The sequence below is a fragment of the Dendrobium catenatum genome, unplaced genomic scaffold, assembly GCF_001605985.2.
Source record: "Dendrobium catenatum unplaced genomic scaffold, ASM160598v2 fragScaff_scaffold_231, whole genome shotgun sequence".
NCBI lineage: Eukaryota > Viridiplantae > Streptophyta > Magnoliopsida > Asparagales > Orchidaceae > Dendrobium > Dendrobium catenatum.
The window spans coordinates 3,621,568-3,643,240 of record NW_021318693.1 but is presented as its reverse complement, the minus strand read 5'-3'; the positions used below and the strand labels follow the sequence as shown (position 1 = coordinate 3,643,240).

The window sequence follows — 21,673 nt, the reverse complement described above, 5'->3', positions numbered from 1 at the left end:
GATGCTGGATCCAATTATGTTCATGGGTGACATTTGACTTTACTAGTAGGTCTAACTGGCGAGCTAATGAGTCAAAACCTATTTGGGAATGGAGATTAGGAAGAAAACTAGAGATGAAGAGAGAATCTATATAAAGCTAAAGAAATCTATGAGTCTTAAACCAGTATGAGATCTACTAAAATCAGCTAAAAGTCCCAAACTACTCTTTATCACATCTTATTTATAGGATTTTGAGGTTTACAAGAAAGACTACACAAAAAAAGTACAATGTTGCACAAAATACTTATATAATGCTACAAAAAAATATCCTAGACATGTGTCATCCTTTAATTGGCTGAAAAGAGGGCATAGTCGGAAAGGCTCCAGCAAGTGGTCTCTGAACAAGTTTAGCAATGTCAAGTAAGCTGGGTCGAGTTTGTAGGCAAGTGCTGAGATAAGGCGATCTGAGAGAAACAAGCTTATTGATGTCATCGGCGACTCCTATGAGAGATCTTAGGTCACATGGGAAGAGAGAGACGAGAGAGATGTTGCAGTGAGATGAGCTAAGCGGTCTCGTAGATAGGGGCTTTCTTGTAGCTAAGCTTGACGATCCTTTGTAAGGATGATCACTCTTGAAGAGAGAAAGTAATTGAGATGGTCCAAGTACGTGGTGAGTATCGAGCTGCTGGTTGGATGACAAATCTCTAATCTGCCCTGTAAAAAGGGGAGCTCCTTGGTGGGCTCGAGCAAATAGCACCTATTGATCACACTAGGAGAGTTCTTTTGCAAGTTCCAAGCGAATAGCACCTCTAAAGTCATTAAGTGAGTCACACTGTGGGCCCCTTTGAGAACGAGCTCCTCTATCATGATCAGTCGGGTACCTGTTAAATACCTATGAAGACATATTCGAGTGCACACAAGTAACACATCCATTATAATACAATGCACAACCAACATGCTTCCAAGAGGATCGCCTCAATAAGAGAGCTGATACTTAATGAACCAACTTTCTAGTTGATTTAATACAAATCTGAGCTCATTACTTAGATCCAGATCAGATTAAGCTTTTTTGGAAACCAAGAGGGGCAAATCTGTCCTAAGCATGAACATTGAAGACGCTACCCAACTTGCACAACTATCATTAAAGCAGATTCATATTGCCATGCGTAAGAATTCAATGCACACACAGAAAATGATAGAAAATGCAAGTTTATAGGATAAATAAAAAATGCCAAACCGAATAGCACATAGTCAGCTAACCTTTCTGTATAAGGTTGAAAGATCAGCCTCCTCGAAAGGAAGATAGCCAGCCATCAAAACATAAAGTATGACTCCACATGACCACACATCGGCAGCAGAACCAACATAACCTTGGTGGCTGAGTACCTACAATAGGTAAATGCCTTTTATTGACCTTTAAAAAATACTCAACTACAGTTTCCTTGCCAAGATGTCAATCAAATCAGACATTCATGATATCAAAACTACTGAAAGACTGAATCATGCCATCATCTAACCCAAAGTGTCCATAAATATCAATTATTCATTGCAAAAGAAGATACTCAGAACTGGTAGATGAACCTGGAAAGTAAACTGGTGCTAAGAAGTACCTCAGGTGCAACATAATTTGGCGTACCACATGTTGTATGAAGAAGGCCAACCCCCTAAAGCCAAAAACAGAGGAGCATAACAAAAAATAAATTAGAGAAAAATGGAACATTTCAATATGTCGAAGCATAGTTTTCCTGCGGATTAATAAACTTGAAAAGAAAAATAAAATAACTGAAACTTACCTGCTGAGGCAATGCACTTAGGCCAAAATCTGAAATTTTCAAGTTCCCTTGGGAATCAAGAAGAAGGTTCTCAGGCTACACATTTAACTTAGAATTTAGTAGTTCAAAGAACTACGCCAAAGTGCAAGGCAAACCAAATACACAAGAAAACTAGCAACCTTCAAATCCCTGTGGAAGACACCCCTACTATGACAATAATCAACCGCATCGATAAGTTGCTGAAAATATTGCCTGGTTTCATTCTCAGGAAGCTTTCCTTGGTGAACCTGAAGATTTTGAAATGCAATTAACACAATATTATTTGAAAGGGAACAAATGACATTCACTTAACTACTTAATCTAATGCAGGAAAGCAGGGCAACAAATAACTTCTAAATGAAACAATGCATAAGTAAATGAATGCATATGCAAATGAATGCATCTATTTATGCATGGGAAAAAATGAAAATTCTGTACACCAAGAAAGAGAAATTTAACGACCATATTTCAAATAAAATCATAACAAATGATTTATAGCGCCGAATCTGCAGCAGATGTTAGCAAATTTCCAACAGCACAAAACTGTAGACAATCAGAGCATCAAAATCTTTATACCATCAAAAATTAGAGACTAGTAACATACAAGATGCTTAATCACAAATAGTTCACTTGAAAATGATTCAAATCAAGACAATGCTCAACTTACGGATAGATTTTACTTCTAAAGATGCAAGTACTTTTAATGTTCACAATTCAACTCCAGACTTTTAAACATTCGAATATGGGAAACTCCGGTTGTTGATTAACGGGAATGAAGAAGTAGCGTGCTAAAAAGAATTAAGATGGAGCTCTCTCCCATTCATACATCCTTTGCAAAAAGTTATTTAAGCTTCATAAATATACACTCCCAATAAGACATTGAAACGTTTAATGAATCATGGTCAGACAAAATATCGACAAGAAAAGAGAGATGCACAGACATGACCAACCCAAGGAAAAAGGTCATTGTTAACCTCTACATGTGTCCACAAGCCGACTCAATGGAATGGAATGACAGTAGCAGGTAACAGATACAATGTCATGAGAAATCAAGTTGACTGCCCCAATACATATGGAATGTTGGAAAAAAAATAGTTAAGAGGTAGAATAAATTTTCTGCGGAGCAAGGCATCCTCACACACATACAGATTTTCTCAAAAAAAAAAAAAAGAGAATAATAATAATGATAATTAAAATAAATTATAATAATAAAAAATTATCATAAATTTTTAAAATAAAAAAATCATTATAACCAATTTAATAAATTTAAAAAATTATGAGGTGAAAAGATAAATTATATATGAAATTAGGTAGTTTCCGACCACCATAAAAAACTTAAATTAAATTAAAAATATAATCCCTCGCAACAGATGCAACCTCACCTCTCCCACTTCAACTCTTCCCAAACTTCCACACATGTGGACGCCCCACCCATACTCTCGTAGTTCCTGCACTCACATAGCACACATTTTGCCAATTCTAGTCGTCAACCCTCTCATAGTTGGTGCCCTCTCTCGCTCTCTCTCTCTCTCTCTCTCTCTCTCTCTCTCTCTCACCCTCTCTCTAACTAGAATATCAAGTATATTCATATCATATCTAAAAGGGATCATTCTAAGCACAAAATGCCCTCACATTCCAAGATAAATCATTCCAGGCTCTTTCAAGATTTCGAACATAAATCAAAGCAAGATCATAGCAAAAGAGGCTTTCATCTAAATCATTATCCTTTATATATTCACCAAAAAAATCTAAAAAAGCAATAAATAGTTGATTTGTGATCAGAGAAGCAACCCAACCATTCTCCACACTAGTTTGGCCAAACCTTACAGACAGTCAACTTCATATCTGTGGGCTCCGAAAATTCAGCCCCGGCCTCCCCGCGCGCTTTTCTTATTCGGCGAGGGAATAATTAATAAATAATAATTAACCATAATTAAAAGAAGTATTAATTATTAAAAATTAACTTTAATTAAAATTAGCTATAATTAATTAAGATTAATTATAATTATTTTAATTAAAATTAATTATTAATAATTATAACATATATAATTAATTAATATAATTACAATTAAAACTAATTATAATTAATTAAAACCAACCCTAATTAAACTTAATTAAGGCACTAATCCTTCCTCTCCCCTTTACCTCTGGCTCGGCAGCTTCACAGGATTCGGCCTAAGAAGGGCGTGAAAGGCAGAGAGTTATCTTCACAGACAGTGAGCTCCCGTTGCCTCTTCCGATCAAAATGTTGAACTTCCGGTCCAACGGGGAGGGGGCGACGAAGGAGCGGAGTCGATCGACCGCGAAGGAGTAAGAGCGAAAGGGAGAAAGTCACGATCGCAGCTAGCGAGCTCCTGTATGGCTTCCGATCAAAATGTCATACTCCCGATCCTATTGAGAGGGCGGAGATCTTCGGAGGAGCAAAGTCGTTCAACGACGAAGGAGCCGAAGCCGAGAGCCCTCCGTTTCGTCTTCTGATCAAAGAGTCGTGACTTCCGATTCGGCAAGAAGGGAAAGTCGTCTCGGCAGCGAAGTCGAACAACCACTGAGGAGTCGGAGAGGGGGAGATCGTGCGAGAGCCAGCGAGAGTGAGAGAGTGAGAGCAGGAGAGGGAAAAATCCAGAGAGCGAGAATGAGAGGCTCGGTCTCATTTTAGTGTCGAGACGATCGTGCATGACGAGACGTCGTCGTGCGAAGACAAACGGAGCACGATGCGATGATTCGAGCGAGATTTCCGCAGTCGTGCGAGTCGGCGCTGAACAGGTACGAAAATTTTTTTTTTTATTTGATTTTGACTGCCGTATACAGGTCAACAATATCAAGTATATTCATATGATTACACCAAAAAATCTCATGTTAATAAAGACGTAGTGAATGTAGCCTAATTGGGCAATCAGCTTAATTGTGATGAAACTACACTATTACAGTTAACCTAAGCACGAATGTTTATCACTAGCTAAGTTGATGAGTTTTGAGCCATAAACCACACTAAATAAAGCACAAAGCCCTCAATCAACTAAAAATTGGCCCTCCGGCAAGCTTCCACACTAGATCTATGAGGCTTTCTTAGATGTTGTAATATGTGTTTATTGAAAATGATCATTTAATCAAGTTGAAACAATTACCTTCATTAAATAAGTAGATCAAGAACCATGATAATTCGAGATAATAGAATCAGATTCAACATTATTCCCCCACCTAAGTAAATAGCATATATCCTACCAATTTGTCAATACTAAGATATAGTGTGGTAGAATCTATTGATTTGTCTTAATCAAAAATTTAATCTCATGATCGAGAAGGGTAATTAATCATAAGGGATCATGTTAATGTGAAACCTCAAAACAAATATGAAGTTCTCATTATGTTAAAAATATTGATTAGTATTTTATCTAATATCTAATCTACCTTCAAAAAATTAAACATGGACCATTTGTAAATAAGAGAGCAAGGTAATCGAAGGAGGCTCTCTAAGAGTAAAAAGAAGCCACTCATCACAGAACCTGATTCAACACCATTCCCCACCCAAGAAACTCTCTCTAATATTATTTGTCAATGGCACTACTATAACTTTTTCACGTATATACTCGTTCGCATTTTGTCTCCAAGAATGAAGCAGCTCATCCACATGAGCATCCTATCTCTGCAACATAGAACTTGATTTTATGCTTTTCTTTTAATGATCAATATTGTGTGCCATAAAATATTGGTCTCACCAAAATCTTACAAAATTTTCTCTTAAGTTTGAGGGGCACTTTTCTATCACACAAAAACCGCTGCAACTCCACTCAACCATCCAACTTGAATTCTACTGATAATATCTTCATCTATTTTACCAGCAATTTGAACAATAAATCCAAGATATCTAAAATATGTACTCTTTTTAATGACTTGATCGCCCAAAGTCACAATCCCCCCCCCCACACTAAATCTATTATTACTAAGATTACACTCCATGTATTCAGTTTTAGATCTACTCAAACAAAAAAATTTAGACTCTCAGGTTGACCTACATAATTCAAGTGTTCCTTTAACTTCCTTTCTAATCTTATCAACAAGAAGAATATCATCAGCAAAATGCATACACTAGAGTACATCCTCTTGCAAATGTCTAATAAGAACATCCATGACTAAAGCAAAAAAATATGGGCTTAAAGTTGATCCTTGATGTAATCCAACTGAAATAGGAAAATACTTGGTCAAATCACATTGTGTTTGAACACAAGTAATAGTCCCTACATACATATTCTTAACGACTTAAATATAAGCATTCTTAACACCTTTCTTTTCTAGAACTCTCCAGGGCACTTCTTTTAGAATTTTATCATATGCTTTCACTAAATCAATAAATATCATATATAGATCCTCCTTATTCTCTCTATACTTTTCCATCAAACCTCTCAATAAATGTATAGCTTCCATAGTAGACCTACCCGACACAAATCCAAATTGATTTTGAAAAATATTAGTATCACGTCATAACCTATTCTCAATAACTCTCTCCCATAGTTTCAATGTATGACACATTAACTTAATTCCTCTATAATTCGTGCAATCTTGTGCATCAATTTATTCTTAAAAATAGGAGCCAACACACTCCTCCACTCATCTAGCATCTTTTTAGTCTTCAAAATAATATTAAAAAATTTTGTAAGCTAAGAAATTCCTTCATGTCCTAAGCATTTCCACACCTTTATTGGAATATCATCAGGTTCAACTTTTCCACACTTTATTTTCTTTAAAGCCTCTCTAACTTCGATTTTACTAATACGATGATAAAAATAAAAATATGTATTTTTTTATTTAGGATGTTAAGATCACTAAAGTCAATCGTATTCTCACAACCCTCATAAACTAAGTAAAATGAAAATCTAAATTTCTCTCAACCCCAAGTCAAATTTCTCGGATGTCAAGAACTTTAGAATACAACCCTCATAAACTTTTGCACCTGTATTGACAAAGCATTAAGTGTTCTCTAGCTTCCCTCAAGTGTTGATTCCAAAGCATCATAATCATGATCAAGAGTTTGGTATATTGAAATGCAATGCCCTCTTATGTTTTAGCATTTGTAAAGTACGGGTGATATCATAATTTGATTATTGAACCCATCTCTCACTTATACATCAAACACCATTCCCCATACAATTGGGTGGATGAGCACACCTTCATTTCTTGGCTGTTATAAATACCAAAAGAAGTTGGAACCACTATCCAATACAATTCCTTTGAATCTATTGTTGTTTATGCACCTACTTACGTCACAGACAAGATGTAGGGCTCCTTACAAAAGCATGCTTTAACTATGAATTTGAACAACATAACAAAGATAAAAAGCATTTTAAAAGCTTAATATGCATTTGTCCAGAATATATAGCATGATTAAAGAAAATGCGATAATTCACAATGAAATTCATTACAAGATGGAAATTCATGAGTTCCTCTGCAAAAGCTTACTAGACACCAAAAGTTTATTTGGATCCGCAAGTAATGATCAAATTCAAATTACGAGAATTAACTGAAATGTAACTCCATAATCAGCAAGGCTTACAATTTTATCAAAGAGTTCTCCTCCAGTGACAAATTCCAGAATGATGTATATCTTTGTGCTGCTAGCCAAAACCTAAAGGCACAATGAGAACAGGTATCAGGTCATGCAAGCTGAAGGAAGATAAAAGTACCTGAGAGACAAGCTAAATCCTATAAATATATTAGTCAAATAATATCGTCAAAGAAAGAAACAATGGATAACACACCTCATGCAGCCTGACAATGTTGGGATGTCTTACGATTTTCATGATGGAAATTTCTCTCCTAATCTGAGAACAAAAAAATAAGTCATATAGGGATTACTGCTGAACGAGAACAAAGTTAGGAACATGCGCACACATGCACAAAATTTAACACGGGCACATGCACAAGCTCATATTATAATAAAGGAAGACATTAAGAAGAAGAGATTCCCTGAACCTGAGGCTGAGTGCATCCATTTCGTGGATGCTAGTGATGTCACTAATGACGAAGAATTCGTTGAGGATGGAACATAAGTGGTTGAATCAGACTCCCAAAATGACTTAAACCCTGAGCTAGGAAAGCTAGAACCTTTAAAAATCGACACCTTAACCCACCCCGATCTTAGTCCCTTTGAGGATAAGTCTTTGGACAAAGTATGCCTGGATGATAGTAATGTGATCTCGAAAGAAGCCAATCGGACTTCGAACACTTTGAGTTTAAATTTGGAAGATCATGATTTAGTTGTATCACCTACTGAGTTGACTTTGAGTAATTGTGATGATAATAATATCGAGTAGGAAGTGGCTCAACTAAACTTACTACCTAATTTAACTCACGATTTAATTGACCCTGAACCCAGTTATCCTGATAGTACTATGAGTTCGGAAGATAATGATTTGATTCTGAAAGCTTTTAATCCTGATTTGAACAATGAGCCTCCTCTTGTTGCTTTAGAACCTAATTTTAGAGCCGCTCATTTAGATTTACATTTAGCAGAGTGTGTCATTCCTGATTCATACATTTTGCCCGTTATCGCCTCATCCTACCAGGATAAGGACCACTTCTATCCTAGTTGGATGAATTTGTTCGATGACACTACCCCCACTAGGAGACTGCTATCGACCCTAACTGAAACTACCTATAGAAGTGCCCTGGTAGCTAAGAGTGTCTTCATTCCTCCCCATACACCAGTTCCCTTAGACCGAACACTTTAAAACCCCTCTTTGTGACTCCTCCACCTTTTCTAGCTATATGTTCGTGTGAGTTAGTATGTTGTGTGTGTTGTAGTCTGTTGTCTTCCTAATGTGTCTATGCTTAAAACTTTGTTTGTAAGCTCATGAGTCTTCTCATTCATCATGCACACCCGATCTCTTGCATTTGCATCTGCATTTCACCTTCAGGAGTTACTCAACGAAATTAAAAAGAAAATTGAACAAAGTAATACCCATTTTAAAATTATTGCTGATAACAAAAGAAGGTTCAAAGAATTCAAAGTTGGAGACTTTGTGATGGTACGGGTCCGTCTGGAGCATTTTTTCCGGGCACCGTAAAGAAGCTGCATGCTCGAAACACCGGACCATTTAAGATAATATCAAAGGTTAATAGTAATGCCTACGTACTGGACCTCTCTTGAGGCTTTAACTTGAATCCTACATTTAATATAGAAGACCTAATAACCTTGGAAGGACCTGAATTTTAACACCAAAATCCACTCCTTAAATCAGCCTTGTGTGACCCCACCTGGTGAGATCCCCAACCCATCTCCACTCCCCAATTTACCTTACTCACCTATAGCGGAGACGATCAAAGCAATACTAGATGATGAAGTCATTTTCCACAAAGGAAGGTGGGCGCCGAAGATACCTAGTTCATAGGAAAGGGACACCGGAGATAGAGGATACTTGGATTAACAGGAACGAGCTACAGAGCCTAGACCCAGATCTCCTAGAGTTATACGAGGGCTCCATAGATATCTACTCGACGGGGTCGAGTTTTCTCCCACCTGGGGAGAATGATGAGGACATCGTCAGCGATTTCGACACATGTACCATCAGGAGATGCCGGAGATCGACGGCCACGATCATGAGTTGTATTTTTGTCATTTTATGTAGTAGTTTATTTTATTTTATTTTTATGTTTTTTCGCTTTTGCCCTTGTGGGTATTTAGTCGCTATTGTAGCCCAAGGGGCATTTTAGTCTTTTATTTTCTTTGTCTTTTGGTGGCCTATATATATGGCCCTTTTCTCATGTAATAGAAGTTCTCTTTGTGAGTGTACTTCTCCTAGATCTCTTAGTGAGTTCGACGGAGAAACTAGATCTCTTTGTGAGTTATAGATTTCGTCCAAGTTTATTGTGTGAAGATCCGATTTTGAAGATAAAAGAGGTGAGTGAAATCATAGCAATGCAAATCCTCAGATTTTTTTTACCTCCTCCCTTCCCCTCATATTGTTGCTGCCGACCCCTTGGAGCCGTCCAAGCCGCCGGCCTGCAAAGCCCACCCGCCGGCCTACAAAGCCCCTCCCGCCGGCTAGCCCTCCGCCCAGCAGCCCACCGGCCTCCTGCAAGACCCCTTGCCGCCGGCCACCCATGAGCCCCTACCGCCTGCCCCCTCTCTCCCTCCTTGAATTTTGAATTTCCCTCCCTTAATGACTTTCCTAATTAAGTCAAATTAAATTAGAGAATTAATTAAGGGAAGTTACACTCTTCTGAAATTCAAATTCCCTCCTAATTTTAATTAAAATTAGGGAGTTACATGAGACAATTAAAATCCGAAATTAAAAATCAGATTTTGATTAATTACTAGTGGTCCCCACCTACTTAAATCTCAAACCTCTCCCTTCTCTACATGGCCGGCCCTCCCTCCTCTCTCTCCCCTTTTAATTTTCTTTTATTACTTCCTTAATCCCTTTCCTCATAAATTAATTTCAATTTCAAATTTTGAAAACTGAAATTAATCCCTCCTCACTTTTGGAAATCTGATCTAAAATTCAGATTTTAGTTTTTCCCCTCATAACCTCACCCACCCCCTCTCTCTCCTCCAAACCGTGACTCCTCCCTCTCTCATCCTGAGTACTCATTCAACCCTTGGCGAGGATGCATGGCTGAGCCGAACTTTGGATTTGTGTATGATGACCAAGATCAAATTAACATCCTCCAATCACCGTTCTTTGACGTGGGCTTCGATTTCGACGATACCATTGAAGATTACATCGACCGTATCCATTACACCTTAGTGGATGTGATCGACAAGCAAAGAACAAAGGGACGTTGGATCATCCTTGGACGACCGTCATCCTCCACCACTTCGGCCACCTATCCAAGAACGACGATCTTAGGCTCCTTCTTCCTCGGAGTGACCTCGGTTCTAATGTGGAGACTCTTCTTCCGCTAAAGTCTAGACTACTAGTTGAGCGTATGGGCTCCAAAGGTGAAAGTTCTCTTTATTAAATCGCGGATTCTTGTTTATCGTCGTAGTTTTACAATTGATCTTGTCATTTTCTTAAATTGTTTGGTTAACCGACTTCGCTCTTCTTTGCCTAAGCAAGTTAAAAACTAAAAATTCTCAGGATCAATTATTGTTATAAGTAATAAATTTATTTTGGGATTATTTTGTTAAATCTGCTCTCTTTAATTTCCTCGAGTAACTCCTGATTGTTTCACATCAAATCCAATAAAACATAAATCCATAAAAGATGACTTTTATCGAATACTGCCAAAATAAAAAAGAGTAAAAATGCTATTCTTCAATCAATAAAAAATTTATAGTTTCTTGGATGTAACATTCCTTGAAAACCAACTTTACTACTCCATATCTGAAATTCAAGGAAAGGAAGTTCGAGAACAAAAATTTTAAGGACAGAACTTATTTCATCACCTACGATCCTCTCCCATCAAACCCACAAGCAACAACCATTTCCCATTGCACCTATTGCATTGCACCTACCAACCAAATCCTTATTAGAATAGCAAATTCCTTAATTACATTGTCAAAACACAACCTATGCAAATGAGCTAAAAAGAAAAACCGAAAAGGGAAGTAATCAACATATCCCAAAACACACCCAAGAACCCAAATCATGTTTCAAGGATACATAAAATACAAACTAATGAGGATAAATTCATAAATAATGATACTGATCTCCAATTCCTTATTGCCTTAAAAGCGTAAAGGTCATTCACAAAAACACAATCTATGATTTCGAGACTTACAAAGGAATTTCATCTGGATTTTGTGTTTTTTCCACTTCTCTTGATAAACTAGACATTTCCAGCAATGTTCATGAAGCTCTCAAATAATGATTGAAACAAGCCTGTAATGATCTAAGTCATAGAAAAGAATGATACGTCGGAAGTTTGTGAACTTGGAAGAAAATTAATTTGAACCAAACGGATCTTTATAGTCAAATATAAAGCAAATGGAAACGTGAATAAATTTAAACCCCGACTTGTTGCCAAAAAATACACCCAAACCTATGGTAATGAGTACTGACTATCAAGAAGCCTTTTCTCATGTTGCAAACTCAACACAACTTGAGTTTTGCTCTTTCTAAAGATAAATTGTAATGACCTATTCATCAACTTGATTTTAACAATGCTTGTCTTAACGAGGACTTTGAAGAGAAATTATAAATGGAGAATCCACATAGATTTTAAAAAAAAAGAAATACCAATAAGACATTCAAATGCATAAAAGCTCTATATAGCCTCAAACAATCTCTCATGCCTAGTTTGGCATATTCTTCAAATATGTTGAAAAGTGTGAGCACACTTAGTGCAAGCTGATCACACTATCTTTACAAAGCTCTCACCACATATGAAAAAAATCAGTATTCTAACCACATATGTATACAATATTATATTTGCACATGATTTCGATGAAGAGCTAACCAAATTAACAACATACTTGCTTGGTATGAAAGTGGCATAATTAAAATAAGGTATCGTTATTTCCCAAATGAACTATATTCTTGGTTTACTTCAAGAAACATAAATGTAGATCACTTAGCAAGAAATTAAGTATTACTTGGCATTCTCATTGATGAAGTTAGGTAACAAGACCTTGTGCGATTAAATCATTTACCTCTCTCCCACCCCTCATGTATTTAATTCCATGTTGGTGTTGTAAACCAACACATGAGCAAGAAGACCACATAGAAAGCTATTAACCACATTCTATGGCACTTTAAAACGGTACAAAGAAATGACGTGTTATATAGAAAGTCATCCAATAAGTTAAAATTTTCACAGATATTGACTGAGTGGGAGACGCATCAAATTTAAGTTCCCCCTCAGACTATTGTCCTCATGCACTAGGAAAAGTAGTTACATTGAGCAATAAAACAATTTTTGGTTGCCAAAAATAGTGTTGGAACTGAAATCAAGATAGTGGCACTTGATATTTGTAAAGGAATGTGGTTAAAAATATTGTTAGAAGAATCAAACTATCAAGTAGAAAAAATCTCTATAAAAGTATATTGTGACAACTAAGCTACCAAAAGTATTAACAAAAATCTAGTCCATCATGATAGGAATAAATACATTGAGATAAGCCAGCATTTTATATCAAAAAAAGTTTGAAAATATATCATCCCAACTAAATTATGTTTCAATAGATTCACAAATTGTAGATATGCTCACCAAGCTTTACCCATAATAAGTCTTAATAATCTAATCAATAATTTTGGAATGATTAACATATACAACCTAACTTGTGAGGGAGTGCTGAAATAATCTTAAATCTACCGGACACCCTTCCATCAATAACAAAACCAACAATCCATGGACAGCAGTTTTTTATCTTTAAAAATCCAGCAATCGCTCATCTACAACAATCCAACAATCTATGGAAAGTAACAATTCATTTCTATTACATAATTAACTTTAAATTACATAATTAAAGAATACTTTCATATTTATTTATTGTCTTCATAGTTGTTTATCCACTTATTTATAAATAGCTTCTCATCAATTTTTATTAAAAAAAGAGAATTAAATTCAATCAGAAAATCTCACTTTTATAACTCTTTTCTCTTCTCATTCTAATTTTCAAAATACACAAATAAAGGGACTAATGATGAAATGAGAGCATACAAAAGATTATTTTAAGGACTTATAATAATTGTAAGAAAGCTGGAAGTCTTGCAAAGAGTGTAGTGAGAAAAATAAAAGCTACTTTTTTTTATGATTTGTATAATAGGCTTGGTATTATGGAAAAAAATGTGATATATAAAATAGCTAAAGCAAAAGATAAAATATTGGAAACTTTGATTAAGTAAGAAGTAATAGAAATGAAGAAAATAGGATCTTAATTAATAACAAAATCACCAAGAAAATATAGAAATTCTACATTGAGAAATTATTAAATGAGTGTTTTAATGAAGAAATTAGTTTAAAAGAGTATAATGAGTAAGAAATGTGATAAACGAGAGATACTGAAATACTTAGCTTAAAAAATCTTTTTCATGAAATTTTAAAGGCTAAGATTGTCAAATGAATCAAGAAGAAGCACTTTAGTGTAAATATTTAAGAAAAAAAGACTTTCAAAATTATGCTAAGTATAAATGAATCAAACTTACCAGTCATACAATAAAACTATGGGAGAGAGTAATGGAATATATATTTAGAAAAATAATGTTAATTTTAAATAAACATGATAAGAAAATCTAATATGAAAGATATCTTTTTAGACAATTAAAATGTACAAAAGCAAAGAAAAGATTTCAATATAGTTTTTATTAATCTTGAGAAAGCATATTATCTAAGGGTGTTGGAATTGATTAAATGTACAATACGATAGAAAGTTTTGTGTCAAAGGTATATAGAAGTTATTAAGAAAATGTATGCAGAACATTGGCTAGTATTCGAAGTACTGAGAAGAGATCAAAGAGTTTTCAGTTAAAATAAGATTAGAACAATAATCAATATTAACTCTATAGCTTTTGTATTGGTTATGAAAATGCTTATAAAGAATATTCAAAATCAAGTGCCTTGTTACATGGTTTTTATAAATGCATAGTTCTAGTAGGTGAAACACCAATTGAAATAAATGAACTATTAGAACAATGGAAATTTTATTTTGAAGAAATAGAGTTTAGAATTAGTAAAATAAGGACTGTTAAAATGATATGTCATTTTAGTAGGAGTGATATTATTAATTATCAATCAATATTACTAGAGGATAAATTGATATATAAGTGTGATATATTGAAGTATCTTAGATTTTTTTTTATATAAAAGAATCCAGATGCTGGTGAGTATATGATCTCTAGAGTTAAGGTTGATGATAAAAAAGGAGAATTGTCTCTAAATTGTTATGTAATAAGAGAATATCACCGAAATTTAAAGGTTAAATTAAAAAAACTCTAATTAGGTCGATGATGTTGTAGATATCTAAGTGTTGGGCAACAAAATCTTGTTAAAATCTAAGTTGAGTGGGGAGAAAAATGACAAAATTAGGGTGGATTTGTTGAAAAACTAGGAAACAAAAAAGAAATTAAGAAATGGCTGGAATGGCAACTGTTGGATATATGAAAGTTAAAATTTGATCTAGGCAATTTGGACATGTACAATAAAAGGTAGAAAATGTATCATTGGTTTTAAATGATTAAGAAGGATAAAGGGTAGAACTAAGATAACATAGATAGAAGTTGTTCATAAAGATTTAAGAAGACTAGTTTAACACCTCAAATAGCACTTCTCATTACGTAAATGAGGATACAATTTGTTTTTAAAAATTGGTCAAGTCTAATGATGATGATGATTGAATAGAGAAAAGGGAGAAATGGCTTGGATAAAAGAATTTAATGAACATGTGTTCAAGAAATACAATCAAGCTTTAGAATGAAGATTGAATCCGAGAGATGTTCTTATATATTAAATTGAAGAGTGTTTTGAATGGATAATTAAATTAATGATGCAAGATAGGAATGTTCAAGTGATAATGACTGCAAGTTGAAGCAAGAGTTTGATCAGAGATTTTCTTTGAGACCACATCAAGAGCAATTCATTGGTTTCAATTGTTATTCAGAAAAAAAAGGGAGATGGGAAGAAAATGGGAATTCTATGTAATGGTGATGGACACTATAAGAAAGAAAGAGAGGATGTAGAATGATGATTAATTAACTTTGTTATTCTCTTTGTGCATGTACTTCTCTGATTTTGTATGATTTTTAGGACTTCAAGTAAAACTGCTGTTGCCAAGCCCCAAATCTTGGATGAGAACAGTAGAGTGTTGTCATAGGTAGTTGAAAACTAATGTAAAACTTATCGAATAATCATGACATGAATAATCTAATACATTATATTAATACTAGGGAGTTCTTTGGAAGCGACGCACTGTATGGCCTGAATTCAGTGACAAGTGTGCAATGGCCGCTGCACCGACGCTCGGTTGTAATGTTAAATAGGCAAGAGTTCTCATATCATGGACGAATGTATGCAAAGAAGCTAGTCCATGAAACTAAAATTAGGATAAAAACTTGGAATATAGGTTCCCTTACAGGCAAATTAATGAAATTAATAGATATTATGATTCATAGGAAGATAAATATTCTATGCATTTTGGAAATTAAATTAGTTAGATATAAGGCTAAGGAAATTGATAGTTCATGATTTAAACTATACTATTTTGATAGGAGTCATACTAAAAATTGGTGTATGTGTGATTATGGATAAGTGTTTGAAGGATAATATCATAAAAATTAATAGAATTAGAAATTGAATTATAGCTTTAAAGATTATTGTTGATGCTAAGATTATTAATATTATAAGTGTTTATACACCTCATGTAGGTCAAGATATGTGTTCAAAATTAAATTTTTGAATGAATTAAAAGTATTGATACAAAAGATAGCTCTTGAAGAAAGAGTTTTCCTTAGAGGAGATTTAAATGGACATGTTAGTAGAGATATGGATGATTTTAAAAATATTCATGGTGGCTATGATTTTGGAGCGTCTAATTAAGGTGGTAAGATCTTGTTAGATTTTTCTTTAGCTTATGATTTTGTAATTGCTAATACATTATTTAATAAAAGAGATAAGCATCTCATCACTTATAAGAAGGAATATAGCAAAACTTAGATTGATTATTTTCTTATAAGAAAAATAGATCCTTTAGATTGCAAAGATTGTAAAGTTATTTTGAGTGGAATTTTATGTACCCAACATCGCTTATTAGTTTTGGACAAAAAATAAAAAATATGTAAATCATTGTTATAGGATTAGAAGGGGGCATTTAAAGAATATTGATAAAATTTTTTTGAAAGTAAGATTTTAAATCTTAAGATTTTTTCTGTGCATAAGGAAGCTAATGTTATGTGAGAAAAAGTAATTAGTGATATTAAAAATTTTGCAAAAGATGTGCATGGAATATTAAAGAAAAAAGCTCCTAATAATTAAAATAGTTGGTGGTGGGATCAAAATGTTCAAAAAAAGATTTCTTCTAAAAATTCTAATAACTTAGAAAGATATAAAGAGGTTCGTAAGGAGTCTAAAAAAGCGATATGTGATTCAAAATTTTTAACTTTTAATTATTTTTATTAGAAGAGGATATTCAACAAAGGTGGATGAGATATTTTGCTAAACTTTTTAATGAAGATTGTGAGAATGTGATTGACTTTTGTGACCTTAGCATCCCAAGTGAAAATAAATATTTTTATTTTTATCGACGTATTAAAAAAATCAAAGTTAAAGAGGCTTTAAAGAAAATGAAATGTGGAAAAGCTGATGTATCTAATGATATTCCAACAGAGGTCTGAAAATGCTTAGGAGATGAAGGAATTCTTGGCTTACTAATTTTTTAATATTATTTTGAAAACTAAAAAGATGTCAGATGAGTGGAGAATGTGTGTTGATGTTGTTGTTGTTCAGGACTTCAGGTATGATATAGTTTATGGTTTTGTGGCTCCTATGATTTATGTTAATTTGCTTCATTATTTCCTAAAACATTGATTTAAAGTATTGTCTCATTTATTTATGTAATGTAATCATCTGCTGTCAATGTAATTATGTAGCATGTCCCCGTGAGGACTAGTGAAGATACTTCAATGCCTGCTTTGTTAGTTGTTTAGCCTACTTCATAGCTGCTAAGTGATGGCAGGATAATTTTCTCATAGACATGATCGGCCTTCATGGATTATCCTCTTCAGGTATTGATAAAGAACCTCCAAGACTGCCTAGGATGTCTGCATTTTTGTCCTTTTCCCTGGAAAGATATCATTCAAAGCTGCAGGCTTTCTTATTTTATGCATAGAAAAGTGTTCTTTGATGTAGTTTATCGATAGTAAAATAAGTATTTTACACATAGCATATGCATATAGGATATTAAAGTCATGAGTGTATAGAAAAAAGTTGATCTGCTCAGACCTTTGCGCTTTAATAAAAAAGGAAAAAACGGGTATTGTATTCCTCAATGCACTTTGAAAACAATGCATGACCCTCTGCCTAAAGCAATCGTTTGTTGTATGAAACATAAAATTAACGTCTCTGTCTACCATTGAATCCATAGACCAAACACATCTTAAATAAGCTTCAAGCATGTGCAGTGATACTCAAAGAATCCAAACTTGATGGGCTTCCGTTTTTCAACCTCACAAACAAAAAGCACGCAACATATATCAATAAAAAGTGCGCTTTTTCTACATTTCATGCCCAGTGCCAATCGTAAATGGCACTGCGTATTGTTTAGTTAAGTTTGCTTTCAATATAAAGGCTAAACACAAATAAAGATAGAAAAAAAGAAACCTTAACACATGACTTCTGCCACAAAGTTTATTTTATTGCAAATTGTACATAGGGAGATTACATGCATATCAAAAAATTATTATATATTAACATACCTAATAACTAAATATGTATATTATTTATATGACATGATAATGTATAAATCATATCAAAATTAACATCTTTTTAACTCCATTTGTCACATTTTTACCTAAATATTAAAATTCATAATAAAATCTTAGAACGTATTTTTTGTATTTGGCAAATTCCTAATGCTCTTATGATGGCGTGTGCAAATACATCGATTTGATAGTTCAATAGTGTTAATTTTATAAGAAAATAAATTTATGAATGTTAGGCAACTCCGCGAAAAATATATACTCACGGAATTATAGTCAAACGATCCTAAACCCTGAAATTGATAATAAGGCAGGCGGATGTACGCACCTGATTGACCATCCTATGCTTCAGGATCGTGCTTTTTGCGAGAACTTTCATTGCAACGGCCTCTCCAGTCTCGGTGTTTCTTGCAAACTTAACCTTAGCGAAAGTACCCTCTCCAATAGTTCTCCCGACCTCATATTTGCCAACTTTCCTCGTAACCATTGCTGCGATTATGTTTTTTTAGTTCATTAGCATCAGTAGAAGTCCATTTGCCTAAAATTCAAGCCTTTCTTGAGGAAACGATAACGGAGTTGACCGAGTAAGAAACGTCGAATTGAAGGAAATTATTACGGGATGAACGAAAGGAAAGCAGGCAATCTGTCGAAATGAAAGAAGACGTGACACTTGGAGCTCCTCCCTCGTCGGTCGGGGCTGAGTAACAAAGAGACTGGGAAAAAGCCGACGACGAACTCGATGGGTTGATTTAACGAATCATAATCCTATTTAGAGCGCAGTAACAGCCGAATCGAAAAAAATATCCTTGCCAATAAAAACTTAATGGTCAAAATGATATACTCATTAAAAAGTTAAAATATAAATTCAATAAAAAATGTTACTTGAAAGAATATTCACTATTGTATAATCAAGCAACTCATTTTGACTTATTGGTTGTGAGTTTTGACTATCAATCAAGAAATCTTGAGTATGATAATTGGGCACTGCCTAATTATCTCTTAAGTGTAGCTTATCCTATACTAGATAATTTTTATACACTATATTCTACAATCGAGTAAATGATACAAATGAATTAGAAAAATAAATATGATCATGTACTCGCCAAGGGCCAGATTAGAATCTCAAATACCCTGTATTCAATCAACTACAAATACAAATGAAAAAAGAGGTACCTAAGACGTGGAGTGGAGATGAATTTAATTTTATTCTCTCTCTCTCTCGCCCCCCCCCCCCCCCCCCCCCCCCCCCCCCCCCCCCCCCCCCCAACCTAAAAAAAAAAAAAAAATTCAATTCGAAGTGTTTTTTTAGTCATCTTTATGTTATTCATAATGTCCATGTATTAATGAAAGTTTAATAACTTTTCTAATGATGTCAAATAAAAATGAGTTTCATTTTTCTCTAAATGTGTCAAGTGTAGAGTCCTTTTAGGAATTTGACGAAATAAGATGTGTAAGGAGAAGTGAGTAAAATTTGACTTAAGAATCTTCTCAAAATCAATGTGTTTGGGATTAAGGAAACTTATCTCCTCCCTTATGCTAACTTATGGAAGGCACCTCTTCCTTTAGAACTTGTCGCTTTCTAATGAGTCTAAGGAACATGTATGAAGAATCTAGTGAATGATGACTAAAATTTGGCTCTTCATAGGTAAATCCAAGCTTGAGATAGCTAATGTGATGTCACATAATCTAATTTGAAAGAACTATTTTTTATCTTTAAAAAAATGAAAACCAAAGCTATCTAATAAAATCTATCAGTATAAATAATAATAAATTTTATAATTCAAAACATAAATGTACATTTGTATTCATTTTCCAAAAAAACGCATATACTGCTCAGGATATATACAATCATATCACAACTACTCTAGCCCGAGTACAAAAGAATTGCTAAAATAAAAACAATATGAACCTAAAAGAATGCTGATCTGTCTCACACTCATATTTTCCTCTCTTATTTCCCTAAACTCTCTCTATTAGCCTATTTGAGGGAAAATGAAAAAAAACCTTTTAATAAAAACTAATGGAATAAGATATTTATAATAAAAATGATATAATTATATAATTTATTTTGTTTTTTAGTATAAAATTCATATAAATCATTTTGGGGTTTCAAAATTATAGCAAAATATTCATAAAATAGTTCATTTTATTTAAAAATTTTGGGTGAAATCTTCTTGCGGACTAAATACCTAACAGTCCCAAAATCCCCACTAGTACCAATTTGTGTCAATTTTTTAAGGATATGCACCAGTGCTTGAAAATTATGTAAATTTTTTGTGTAATTAAAATATTATAATATATATGCTATGGTGAAAACGGTTTGTGATTTAAACACATAATAACTCTGAAAAAAATTATTTGACTGGGTCAACATATAGGCTATAACAATCTACCCACCCTAAAGAATCACCTTAAAGAGCATGACGAAATTTAGCCAAATACTTAAAGGAATCTGATTAATACCAGCAACTCTTAAGCACAACGCAACAACAAACCACTAAAAAACAACAGACCAAAACTATCAACCTCCAGAACTTCACAAATTACAAGACACCCAACAACACCTAACAGAAAGCACCCACCAAGAAGAAACACAAACAACCCTCAAATCGAAAAAAAACCCCATAAAACAACCAAACACTCAACCAACAGCACTATGATCCGAGCACCAAACCGAACAACCAAAACAACCAAAGACAAACAAAGTAGCCCACATACCCCAATAACTAAAGAGAAGAGAACTAAAAGGATTCCAATAAAAATTAAAACCACCAAAACAACACCTCCTAACAACAAAAAAATATTTCAAACTACTATTTCCTCAAGTAAGGTAAACCAGATTTATCTAGCCTAATAAAATCTCTCAACAGACGAAAAATATCATAATTAGAAAAAATAGATAAAGAATAAAATTCAGCAGTTTATAGTTTAGGGTTTAGGGTTTAGGGTTTAGGGTTGGGGTTTAGGGTTTGGGGTTTGGGGTTTGGGGTTTGGGGTTTGGGGTTTGGGGTTTGGGGTTTGGGGTTTGGGGTTTGGGGTTTGGGGTTTGGGGTTTGGGGTTTGGGGTTTGGGGTTTGGGGTTTGGGGTTTGGGGTTTGGGGTTTGGGGTTTGGGGTTTGGGGTTTGGGGTTTGGGGTTTGGGGTTTGGGGTTTGGGGTTTGGGGTTTGGGGTTTAGGGTTTAGGGTTTAGGGTTTAGAGTTTAGGGTTTAGGGTTTAGGGTTTAGGGTTTAGGGTTTAGGGTTTAGGGTTTAGGGTTTAGGGTTTAGGGTTTAGGGTTTAGGGTTTAGGGTTTAGGGTTTAGGGTTTAGGGTTTAGGGTTTAGGGTTTAGGGTTTAGGGTTTAGGGTTTAGGGTTTAGGGTTTAGGGTTAGGGTTTAGGGTTTAGGGTTTAGGGTTTAGGGTTTAAGGGTTAAGGGTTAAAGGTTAAGGGTTAAAACCCACTATAAGGGCTTACATGTTTATTTAAAAATGCGATTACAAAGAGTCCTTAAAGAGACTAAAGGCTCAACTAAAAGAAAAGAAAATACATAAAGG

The 21,673-nt window shown here is 34.4% G+C and overlaps 1 protein-coding gene across 1 annotated transcript in view; it reads right to left on the bottom strand.

Moving 5' to 3' along the window:
• The window catches only part of LOC110098208 (CBL-interacting serine/threonine-protein kinase 24-like), a 97,188-nt gene extending 78,293 nt beyond the window's left edge, over positions 1-18,895 (bottom strand). The window contains exons 1-7 of the mRNA XM_028693089.1: positions 18,468-18,895; positions 7,544-7,606; positions 7,339-7,410; positions 1,931-2,038; positions 1,773-1,847; positions 1,590-1,643; positions 1,240-1,365 (exon numbers count right to left, since the gene is read on the bottom strand). Of these exons, the coding sequence (XP_028548922.1) occupies positions 1,240-1,365; positions 1,590-1,643; positions 1,773-1,847; positions 1,931-2,038; positions 7,339-7,410; positions 7,544-7,606; positions 18,468-18,626 (657 nt within the window). The 5' untranslated portion in view covers positions 18,627-18,895. The remainder of the gene's footprint in view (positions 1-1,239; positions 1,366-1,589; positions 1,644-1,772; positions 1,848-1,930; positions 2,039-7,338; positions 7,411-7,543; positions 7,607-18,467) is intronic.
• Positions 18,896-21,673: the final 2,778 nt, after the last annotated feature.